The 12,442-nt window shown below is 34.4% G+C and overlaps 1 protein-coding gene across 1 annotated transcript; it reads right to left on the bottom strand.

The window, feature by feature from the left end:
- Nucleotides 1-1,033: 1,033 nt before the first annotated feature.
- LOC112744320 (polyphenol oxidase I, chloroplastic) lies at nt 1,034-3,138 on the bottom strand. The gene has a single exon (XM_025793905.2). It carries the CDS (start codon nt 3,007-3,009, stop codon nt 1,192-1,194), a length of 1,818 nt encoding a protein of 605 aa, XP_025649690.1. The 5' UTR covers nt 3,010-3,138; the 3' UTR covers nt 1,034-1,191.
- Nucleotides 3,139-12,442: the final 9,304 nt, after the last annotated feature.

The following is a 12,442-nucleotide window of genomic DNA, read 5'->3' as shown; positions in this document are numbered from 1 at the left end:
CAACTGATAATAAAAAAAAATCAGCAACAAGTAAGTGAAGCAACTAGAAATCAGAATAAATAAAGTTAACAAATAATCAATGACTCCACAACAGAGGAAACAAATAAAAACCTAAAGTGAGAAAGGGAGGAAATCAGTGAAAATAAAGAAGACCACAAAGAAGATGTTGAGGAGTGGTGAAGATTGAAGAACTCACGGTGACGGAGAAGAGTCCACGGCGGCATGGGTACGTTCGCACTTCGCACAAAGAGTGGTGCTCGACACAGAAGAGAGATGGCTCGGAGAAGACAGAGGCGTTTTTGACGACGAGAAAGAGGCGGCCGACAATGGCGAGGACAGAAGCAGGCTTCACAACGAGCACAGAGACGGTGAGGAGGAGAAGAGTGGCAGCGGCTGAGACTGAGAGTGAGAGACACTGCAACAATGAGAAAAAGCCATGCACATCAACCTCAGACACAGCTCTATCGCCTCCTTCCTTCGCCGCTACCGTGCTGTGACAAGGGCTCCGCTACTCTCCAAAGTTGCCACCTTTAAAATTAGGGATTTTGTCATTTTGGTGAGTGAGACTGATGAGAGTGAGCGAGAAGGGAGAGGGGATTGGGGCATTTGGGGGTCTTCTGGCGTTTCGCTTTTTTTTTTAACCTAAACGACACCGTTTTTATGTTCAATGGGAAAATCGGACTTTCAAAAAAAACCGTCCAGTTCATCTGGTTCGCTGATTAACTATCGGTTCGACTAGTTTTTTTATCAATTTTTTGTAAACTGGTTTTGAGCGTTAACTGAACCGACCAACTGACCGATTCTCGATTAACCCGGTCGAACCGATCGATTCGATCCGGTTTTCAGAACCTTAGTCATACCAAAACAAGTTTGCATGGGTTTAAATAATGCATGGTTAGATATATAATTATTTATGTATTTTTATTCAATCATTTAAAATTTTAGAATAGATAATTTTATAACATAAATCAAAACTTATATAATGGAAAAAAAAAATCTAGAGTTAGATAATTAACTACTTGTCCATACTCCATATCGAATAGCACGTGCCCATTATATTGCACTGAATTCTATACTATAGTGACCTCTTTTTACACAAATTTTTTTTTAATTCCTAAAATTAACTTCATAGTCTTTATAAACACTATAATTAATTACTTTTCTCTTACATTTCGAAAGGGATCTTATTTACTATTTTGACATGAACTGAATATTAATCCTTCCTATGGTGACATCTCCTTTCCCAATCATAGGTACCAAAGTAACAACAATATGATCATCTTCTTCAGCTTCTAGATTCTCCAATACCTTAGATATCCCAACCATAAAGCGAGTATTTGATTTATGTCCATGATTTCCATGGGGCAAACTCACGAAAGTACCCACAAACTCTGCATGGTTTTCATCACTAAGCATGTCTTCATCATCATCAATATGAACATCAAATTTAACATTTTCATAGCTTTGTAATTCAGTCACTTCTATCACTAAAACCTCTTCCTCTTGTTCTTTCTCTTCCTTGCTCCTCAACTTCCTTGGTCTCTTTACAATAATGCTTACCTTAGAATCCAAAACAAAAGGAAATTTGGTAATTGGCTTTGAGGCCAAAATTGAAGATTTTTTTGCTTCCCTTTGCATCTTTGTTCTTCTTGGTTTAGGATTAACATTTAGCCAAGGAAGATCAACTTCTTCATAAACATAACCCAAAAGTTTAGTATCAAGACAATCTCTTACCTTAACTCGAACAAGATTAAGATTCTCATCATAGAAGAAAAATTTGGAATCTAACCAATTAGGATCATCCCTATAGTCTCTTCTACCACCTTCCAATTTTGTCCATAACTCCCACAATCTATCCACGTTGGAGTGATGAGCATAGAAAATAGGATCTCTCGCGGCCGTGTAGAAAGTTCCCATGTCTTCATGGTTGGGAGTATCGACCGCACCCAACCAATCATGGATAGTGTTATGAGGAGCAAGCTCAACCGAGCCAGGACCCGGTTGAGCTGGATCTCCGAGACGATAAGGGCTTCCCATGAATAACTCTTTGGTGTTGGCTAAAACCATTTGCTTGTACATGAAGGCAAGGTTGTAGGAAATTTGTTGATCTTGTGTTCTAATTTTGGGAGAGAGAATATCATAGTTAAGATCAACCAAGTGGGGTGGCATGTGCTTGTAGTGTCTAAGTTTATGGTAAAGTGAAGAATTTGGAGTGGTGAAATATGATGGAATTTGCATACCTTGAATGGAATCCCAATTCCAATAAGGTAAAGCAAAACTTGGATCCCCAATTAGGGTTCCCAAGATTCTCTCAAAGAAATAAATGTAAAACCTATGGAAAGGGAAGAAAAGCCATGACCTATGCACATCAATCTTTTGATCTTGGAAGGGGTGTTTTTGAGGATATCCACCATTGCAATAAGCACAATGGACTTTAGCTTGTTGTATGAAATTACGTGGGTCATCATTAGGAAGTGATTTCATGATGGCAATACCTTTTTCTAACTTGGCTATGAACTCATCATCTACCAAATGTGCTGCCCTTCTAACCCTAATTGAACTATTATTTTTGTACTTGTAAGTGGCATTGATAATATAATCTTTGAAATCTATGAATTTAAAGGGAGTTGCCAAAGTTGGACAACAATAGGGTGATGTTATTGCATTGGGAGGTAAATCAACTGGGCCACACTTTGTAAAATCTGGTGAAATTGCTCTAGAAACATCATTGGAATAATTAGATGATGATGGATAATTAACATTTCCTTCAAATTCTAAGCTATTGATAAAGGTATTCCTCCAAGAAAATCTCCAAGGATAATGGGATTGGTGGCTTTGATTATTAAAGGAGGTTAAGTAATAAGAAAAGTAGGGCTTAGTAATCATGGTGAAGATCAATGAGTTGTTGTTATTAAGAAAGGTGATTAAGGGTATTAGGAAGATTATGAGAATAATTAGGGAGATGGCTAAATGGAGAAACCTTGAAGGATGGTTTATTACATTTGCCATGCTAGCTTTCCCTAGTGGATGTTTATATCTCCATGCATGCTTGAAGAAATTGTATAAATAATAAGAGTAGGAAAAGGAATGTGTGGATTAAGTTATTCCAGAGCGTTGCTCCAATTAATGAACTCGTATAAGGTTGGTGTTGCCACTATAAGATTTTGTATATATTTTATATTTGAATATAACCAGAATAATGAAATACAATAAATGTGTACTATATTTAAAAAAAAAAAAAAGAAGAAAAATATCGGATAAATAAGTTTTTTTAAACCAAATTCTAAGTATGTCTCTAAAAAGTATAGAAATATAGAAACTTTATGAAACAAACACAAAATATTTTATAATAAATATATAAACTTTTGAAAAAAAAATAAAAAAAATTGAAAAAAATAAATATTATGTATAAAACTAACCAATTATCTATAAATAACATAATTAAAAGAAGAATAAGAAGGCGAAAAAAGAAGAAAAAGAATGGAGATCAGAGAAAAAAAAATAAAAAAAGAGAACAACAACATTGATTTTTTGGTTCTATCACAGTTTTTAGGGTTTTTACATATTTAGTTAAATAATAATTTGTTCCCCTAAAATTATTCTTAAAAACATAGGTGTACACTTAATATATATATATATATATATATATATATGAAAGCTTTTTGAGAAGCTTTAGAACCAGAACAAAGGGATAAAAGGCAAAAGAAGCTAATTATAACAAACTCTTAATTTCATCTAACAAATTAATCAACCAACTACTCTTAACAATATAAATAACAAAAAGGTTTTTCAAACTTACAAATTGACTTAATATAAATGAGAAAAAAGAATTTTGATACATTAAATAAAAAATTGGCTTAATATCAATGAGATTTCTTCCTCTTTACAATAATAGTCGTTTAAAAAAAAAATCTTGATCGATATATTATTTGTTATTGTCATTTTATTAACTAATGTGTAGCTAGTGTGTAACTAAATAAATAGTACACCACTGTCTAAAGCCTAAAGGTAAAATATACTTTCTGAACAATTTTAAAAATACTTTTAATATTTAACTTATTTTCATTTTGTCTCATGATTTAAATATGTTTTCAATTATATACGCTTAGGAGCTCACGTAATTAAAAAAAAATTATATAATAATTTAAAATTAACGTACAAATGATACGTTCATAATTTTAAGGTGACGTATCAGTAACATATCAGTATATATATGAAATTATGATAAATATTACATATTTTTTACATATTATATAAAAAGAAAAGTATAGGGTACCACCATATTATCTGCCAACTTATTGTCAACAATAATTAATTATTATATTTTAAACACATATATAAAGAGACACATCCAGAAAATATATCTATAAAGACACTTCTATTAAACACAGCCATAAAAAATACATTTTTATTAGACACATCTACGAAAACACTTCCATTAAATACAGTTATAAATAAGAGTTAGCAGAAGTTGGCAGAAACGCTGTTAGTAACGTAGCGGAACCGTATATAAAATGTCTCACCTATCTTAAAACTTTTTTTATAATTTATTAATAAGAGGGTACAATATTTGTTTAATTTTAAATAAAAATCAATGTTACTTTTTCTTTTATCTTACAATGTTACTCTGTTAAATGAGAGTATTTCTTAAGAAAAAGTACGAGGAGCTAATGAAATATTTGTGCAATGTGTACAATAGAGGTTTAGGGAGTATTAGAGATATAACCATTAGTATTACTTCTTTCCATCAGTTGAAGCTTTTGGGATGAGTAGTATCATGACATGGTATTAGAGCTTTAGATTTAAAAAATCAAGAATTTGATCCTTGGTGAACTCGAAAATTAGTTTAAGTTTTTGGGAAGATGTTTATTATTCTTAATACTCAGATGGTTATTTTAGATAATATAAGAGATATTTATTTATAACTTATATAATCAATTGTACACATTGTACAAATAAATCATTGTCTCCCTAGCGGGACTCATTTCTTAATATGATTGGTTTGTATTTATAATTTGACGAACGTTGTTTTCCGTCTCAACGGCCGTACAAATAAACGAGTTCCACGCAAGGTTGAAGTACTTCTCCAATTAAATTTTTCTTCTTGATTTGTCTCTGTTCACACATTGATACTCAAGAAGCAATATAAATTCTATAGAAAGTTCAAGGAGGAGGGAGGGGGGCATTAGAATTATAAATGCACGTAGGTGAGGAGGCAGGTGGGGGGTTATTAATTACAGTTTAGTCATAAATGCATGCAGGTGAACGATAATACTAACATGCTCTATGCCATATGTTCGCACAATTCGTACTTCTAGTCCACGTAAATTAGAGGATTAGATTAGATTTTTATTAAAATTTAATATTATAGTATTTTTCTAACTATTTTAAAGCTAACAAAACTAACATCAAATCGGTCAAGTGGTAGTCATCATGAGTAACAAAAACAAAACATAACACATTATAAAGATTAATAGAGATTAAATGTTTAAAAATGGTGTCTGAATTTTAAATTGCTAATCAATTTAGTCTTTGATTTTTAAAAATGATCAATTAAATTTTTGAAATTCAAAAAAGTGTATCTCTATTAGTCCCTCACAGAAGTGCCGTCTAAACGTTTGATTATATATATGGAGCATGAACTGCCATGTGGGCATTTCAGTTGTATGCTAATGTATGCCAAACTTGAATTTGATTCAAATTGGTATCTGGAATTGCTTAATAATACCTAAATTAGTCCATTTTCAATTATAAAGCCCTAATTCCTAAATTATTGTCTTCTCTTCTTCGACCTCTCTGTTGTCTTCTTCGACTTTTCCGCTCTCTTCCAGTTCATCTTGTTTTCTCGTCTGCGTGAATGATGATGGGTGATGGGGAGAAAAGCCAAAGTAGCTCAAGTAGGAACAACTCTGCAAGGAGACCTTATGGCAGCAAAGAAATGTGCAATAGGAGAGGTAAGAACGCCGTTTTCTGCAATTGTGGGTTTTGAACGGTGATGAAGTACTCAACGACGATAGAGAATCCTAGTAGACCATTTTATGGTTGTCCAAACTATGAAGTAAAGTTATAGTAGCTCTGAAGAAAATGTTAAGATGGTTTCACTTTGAGTTTGGATCACCTGCGTTTTTTACTTTGCAATATGAAATCCATTGTAATTTCTTCTGCTGGGCTGATGGATGTAAAGAACCAGTTTGTGCAACACCTATTCCACAAAAAGTTTTGCATGAGTTCAATTGGAGGATGACAAGCTTGGAGAGTGATGTTAAGACTTTGGAGATAATAACAATGGTGCTGTTGGCTTTTGTAGTTACTTTTGGTGTGTGTTTAGGCTTTAGCTTGTTGGAATAGTCAATAAATGATGATTATGTTATGAAATTTCAAATTTTTTAAGTGGTATGTAATATCTTGATGAAGATGCAATGAAATGAAATACTAATTTTGCATGAGTTCAACTCTTGATGCTGCACTTGTTCTGCTAAAATTGTGATCAATTAAATAAAAAAGAGATAAATTATGCAACGAAGCTAAATATGAATTGAATTTAACATAACATAACAACATTTTCCAAAGCATGAAACAAGTATTGTTTGTACTAAAGCACATTGTGCATAACATACTATCACAACCCAAAACATCATAGGTCATAACAACATCAAAGGCCATGCATACAGGTTTCAAAAGTTACATTACAAAAAAAACATAACATTGTTTAACCATAGCATTCAACTACAACGGCATGAACTCAAAAGGCGACTTCACATTGTTCTAGCTAGACATTTTTTCTCGTTGGGTTGAATCCTGGAATTGGAACAAACTTCAAGAAAAAGGCCAGTTTTTCAGAGGTTGCTACACTAATTCCCTGAATAGTCTCTCTTGAAATCTCAGTTGGATGTGGAGCAGTAGCAGCAGTGGATGCAATTGTCCTCTTGATAGGGAGTTTGTTGCGCCTCTCACTTAGCTTTTAGTCATCGGAAACCCTTTCTTGGCATTCTTTGTAGTCTTTACAGCCTGTGATAGCAATAACAACAATAACATCCGTAATGCTAATAACAATAATGATGAAGGACTTGTGACAATAAAAAGTGTCATTATATGGATGACAACACTCTCCAGAATCATAACATGAAACCAAAAATATATCCTCTCAAGGAACAAGAAAATGGATTTGTTTCTAACGATTAATCCGTTCCACAAGTCAATCCAAATTGATTAACTCAAACTCTAATTTTGATTAATGTTTTTATTATTATTATTACCTGAGTTGCAGGTTCTTGTTCAACTTCTTGACCCCCTTCAGCAGTAACTTCTGTTTGAATTTCAGTTTGTCCTCCTTCAACACCAGCCTCACCTTCTGCACCAACAACCTTACATTTCTTACCTTTAACACCAACGTCACCCTTGTTTGCAGCATCTTCGGCAACTTTTGCAGTAGCTGCTAGTTCATCAGCCTTTTCTTTTTTTGCTATTTTACAATCCATTGTTGTGTGACCAACATCTCCACATGTCCCACAAGTGAATTTACAATATTTTCTCTTCAATTTTGTTGTAGTGCGCTATTGGCTCCCCCGAACAAGTGCCTCATGTGCATCTTTTTTCTTGCATAATGTGATGGCCTTCCACGGGACTTGCTCCTTACAGGTGGTAAGCAATGGAGGTATTGTGAGGTCTCTCACAATTCTTGGCCTCTTACTGGGTTGATATGATACTCATAAGTCTTGTTGTATGATCCCATTATTAGCCATGCATGGACATAATTCTCGGGCCTACCATTCATGACTAAAATTGCAGCTATTGCATGACGACAAGGTAACCCTAGAAAACAATAAATTGAGTAATTAAGTATTTAGGATAGATATGCTACCGTGAAATTACACAAAAAAAAAAAAAACAAAATATTACTTACCCGATAATTGCCAAGACCTGCAGCTACATGTTTGGTTTCCCAAATCAACCACCACATTATGTGGTTCACCATGCACTTCAAACATGACCTCAGCTGCATCTCCAGACTACATTGGTGTATGATACCTACTGTGATACCACTCCTTCGCAAGTCTACTTTGTTGAATTGGAGGTAAGTGTCCCACATGGCTAAAGAGTTTTAGTTTATTCTTTGCCATACCAGTCATGACATACCTCCTAACCTCCTCCAGTAAAGTCAAGATGGGATTGCATTTGTATAGTTTAGTGGTAGTATTGATCACCTCACACATGTTGTTACACACATCGTCAACCTTTGCCCATTGAATTCCTGGACAGTCATGCTCTAACACACTTCCAAAGAAAGCTCTTCAAGTGTGAGTCTTTCCATTGTTTCTGGAAGTTTTGCCACAGGTGCCACGCACAGAATCGGTGATGCGCACCTGGCATAACCTCACGCAATGTTGGGATCAAACCCTACAAGGTAACAAAATAATCATTTAATATATGTTACATTCACCGATAACATCCTTAGCTCCTTCAACAAGACAGGATGCTATTTCCAAAATCAAACACTTGAGCAAATAAAGACTTCTTGACTTTTACCAGTTATATAATAATAAATTGAAAAACAGGAGTTAATTTGAAGTGTATGCACTTAAAGATTCCTAAATTATGCAATTGAAACAACAATAGTTCAATATTTCGTAATTAAACATTTTTAGGAAATGTAGCAGCTCAATGGCATTCTTATCAGAAAACATATCAGGTTAAGAACAACTCCTGTTCATTTAATCCAATTGATAGCATAAATATTGCTACAAACTGCAAAGGACAGATAACAGATGGAGTTCTTGGATCAGTATTACCAATTCAGCAAGTTTTTAATTAAGTTTCTATGCTATACAAATCTAGCAAGGCTAGTTACCAAAAAAAAAATTCTAGCAAGGCTAGTCTATAAGAACTAGTCTAAGTTAACAAGGGACACCCAGAACTTAATATATCAAATGAAGTACTCCAGAACTTAATATATCAAGTGATAGTAACTATGAGTTCACCCCAAACATAGCAGACATTAGGAAAAACAACCTTTTTTGGCCTTCAAATAAGCAAAATGTCAATTATATTAATTTTTTAAGGGTGTGTTTTGAACAAAATATTTTTATTAATACAAAATAGTCCTTCGAATTGTGTTCATTAATTCAAAATGGTCCTTAAAATCATATGCTTCTAATTGAACCATATAGGTTACCTTCTGCATGTCAAAGATGAAGCGCCAACCATGCTTTGTCTAGTCTCCAATATCTTCATGCAAGAGCTCCAAGAATCACTTCCAATTGTCTTTGTTCTCAACATGAACAATAGCCCATGCAATTGGGTACACATGATTATTCGCGTCCTGGCCCATGGCGCACAACAATCAACCTCCATAATAGGTCTTCAAAAAAGTCCCATCTAGTCCTACCAAGGGTCTATAGCCACCCACAAAACCTGTCTTGCATCCATCCAAATAGACATAAAACATTTTAAATACACTGTTTTCGTTCGGCATCGGACTAACACCTAACTTGATAGTTGAACCCGGATTAGATCTCAATAGCTCCTCTGCATAATCTCTGAGTTTAGCATATTCTGCAGCTTCATCACCACTCACTATCTTCCTTGCATCACCCAAAACTTTTGTAATTGTAGTCCTAGAAAATTGTATTCCAGTTTTTACCTTAAAGTAATTAAAAATCTCACAGTGTCTAAATGTAGGGAGCTTCCTAACCTTCTTAACAAGTATATCAGTTACCCAAGACCTAGTTGCACATCTATTCTTGAAAGTTCTCTCACATGTCTGATCATCTTTAAAAGTCTTAATCTGCCAACATCCACTCCGTTTGTTATAAGAACAAAACACTATCCAGGGACAATCTTCATTCTTGTATACCACCCTACCCTCTTGCAACGTATAATTTCTAACCCCTTTCTTAAAAGCATCCCTAGTGGTAAATTCTATACCTAACTCTAATCTCACATGTCCAAACTTAGCAGCATCATTGAAGATGAAATTCACAGCTGGATCTGCATCGTCGTCAGAGTCGGTGGAGTCTTCAGTTCATCAAATTTCCAACTATCATTAGAAAAAGATACTGTCATACAGATTCATGCATTACATCACCGGAAAAAAAGAATAGAATCAGTAATTATACTTAAATGGTATTAATTATAATAAAAAAATATAATTTACATACATTGCAAGTTTTTTTCTTCCTCATCATCATCTACTTCCTTCTCATAAGTAGATGCAGGGGATGGAGAACATCTTCATTACCAGTAGCCTTTTTCTTGCCTTTATCATTGTCATTGTCAGCCTTCCTTTACCTCCTATTGCTGAAAGGACTAACATCATCATCGTTGTCACTGCTTGAGTCCACACACTCAAGTGGTATGTATGGCTTGTATAAAATGTCCTTTGCAGACTCATAAGAATCAGATGAGCTATTAACATTCAAGTGCACTGACTCTTTGTTTACTTGTTTCCTCCAGCCTTGTGATATACCTTCTAGGAATTTTTATAGATGTGTTGACTTTAAAGTTAATAGGCTTGACTTGTTTCTTTGATGCACTAGGTTTTTTGGTTTGCATTGTTGGTTGAGGGGTTGGGTTGAGAGAAGACTTTGTGAGATATGAGTTTGGAAGTAATGGAATTTGGTTGGGATAGAGATTTAAGGGACTTGGCTTGTGAGCAAAGTTTGGGAGCATTTATCTTGAGGGCAATGGATTTTGGTGAAGTGGGCTTGGAGGTAGTGGACTGGGGGCAGTGGGCTAGAGGGCAGTGGGCAGGAGGCAGTGGAGTTAGGGCAGTGGATTTCAGTTCAATTGGGATAAAGGTAATTGGTTCCTCAAGTTGACTTAATATTGTGTTGGTTTCCTTCACAACTTCAACACCTTCTACTCTAACTTCTTCCATGCCTTTCATTCTAACCTTCTGACCTATAGCATGATCATCAGCATCTTCAGTCTCAGACAATTCCATTACATTAATTATATCAGGAACCAAAGGTCTGTGCTCAAAATAGATGTGGATGACGTTGTTATTCTCATGACAGTGCCTGATCATATTAACAAGGTCCTAGTCCACTTGCAATCTCCTAAGACCAAACTCCAACCCATCTTTAGGATCCAAAAACCAACATGCTTCAGCCTTGTCATACCCCAATTCCCTATAATAACTTGTTATCACAAACACGTCAAGATAGTCTTTATCGACTCCAACCCATTCATCATACAAGTCAAATGTGTAGATAACACTTCCACCAAGATCTGTCTCAAACTTTCTACCATGGTGAAAAATAAGGTTCAATGGATCAGGCATCTGAAGTTTACAGCACAATGCAAAACCAAAGAGCATTAGTCATTTTGTAGCAAAACAACCATGTTGCATAGAACAAGAAATTAACACTATATTTGTAATAAGAATGCATATATTTACTTCCGCAGCATTCTAAATCACTTATTTATATATACAACGACTCATTCACACATAAGTACTAAGAACTCTTAATGGAATACAAAAAATGGAAGAGAAGGATCAACATGAACCCTTACCTCTCATTGTCGGCAGTGAGCGAAGGAGATGCTTCGTCGGTAAGCCCTTCACTGACCGAAGAGAATAGATTCCAAGAATGATTGCCGGTGAGAAAATATGAGTGGAAAGTATGGGAGAACGAATGGACAGAGAAGAAGAGAATGTTTTTTTGAGGTTTTGGTGGAAAACGTTGAAAATGGGGGGTGGGGGGACCGGTGAGAATTGTTTATTCAAAGGGAGAGAAGATGTTGAATGATGTCATTTTATACACTTAGGGCATCCCTCTCCCTCAATTACGTCGTTTAAAGGAATACTCACATGGCAGTTCACGCTCCACATCATCAACGTTTAGACAACACTTTTACGAAAGACTAACGGAGATGCATTTTTTCGAATTTCAAGAATTTAATTGATCATTTTTAAAAATCAAGCACTAAATTAAATAACGATTTGAAATTCAGGGACTATTTTAGACATTTACTCTATTTATAGATATCAAGAGGGGCAACATAATTTTTGGTACTAAATATATCAAATTGATACACTATCTATCAATGCACACAGTAAGACAGTTAGTTTCGCCAATTACAGCTTTTGGTCTTATGCACAACTTTTACCCATTATCTAGATACATTAGTTTTTTTAATTAAACCAAAAAATAAAAACTACTGTTACTTTAAAACAGAAAAACTAATTATTATGATTTTCACCTAACCGAACGTAGAAGGTTAAATTTTTCGTTTAGATATAGAAAAGCTTTAAAAATTGAAAATTAGTTGTTCCACCCATAGAAGTACTTATAAACCAGCAAAAAACTACTCCTTTCGTTTCAAAATAAATAAGGTTTTCACCTTTTGATTTATTAAAAAATTAATGTATCTAAAAAAATAGAATTGCCTAGATACATTATTCAATGAACCTACAAAGTGAAAACGTTTATTTTGAAGA

This window comes from Arachis hypogaea, chromosome 14 (genome assembly GCF_003086295.3).
Source record: "Arachis hypogaea cultivar Tifrunner chromosome 14, arahy.Tifrunner.gnm2.J5K5, whole genome shotgun sequence".
NCBI classification, from domain to species: Eukaryota; Viridiplantae; Streptophyta; class Magnoliopsida; order Fabales; family Fabaceae; genus Arachis; species Arachis hypogaea.
This window is presented reverse-complemented; position numbering and strand designations above follow the sequence as displayed.

Bases quoted from the DNA above. Each gene is read 5' to 3' on its own strand.
- LOC112744320 (XM_025793905.2), bottom strand. From the start codon at position 3,009: ATGGCAAATGTAATAAACCATCCTTCAAGGTTTCTCCATTTAGCCATC.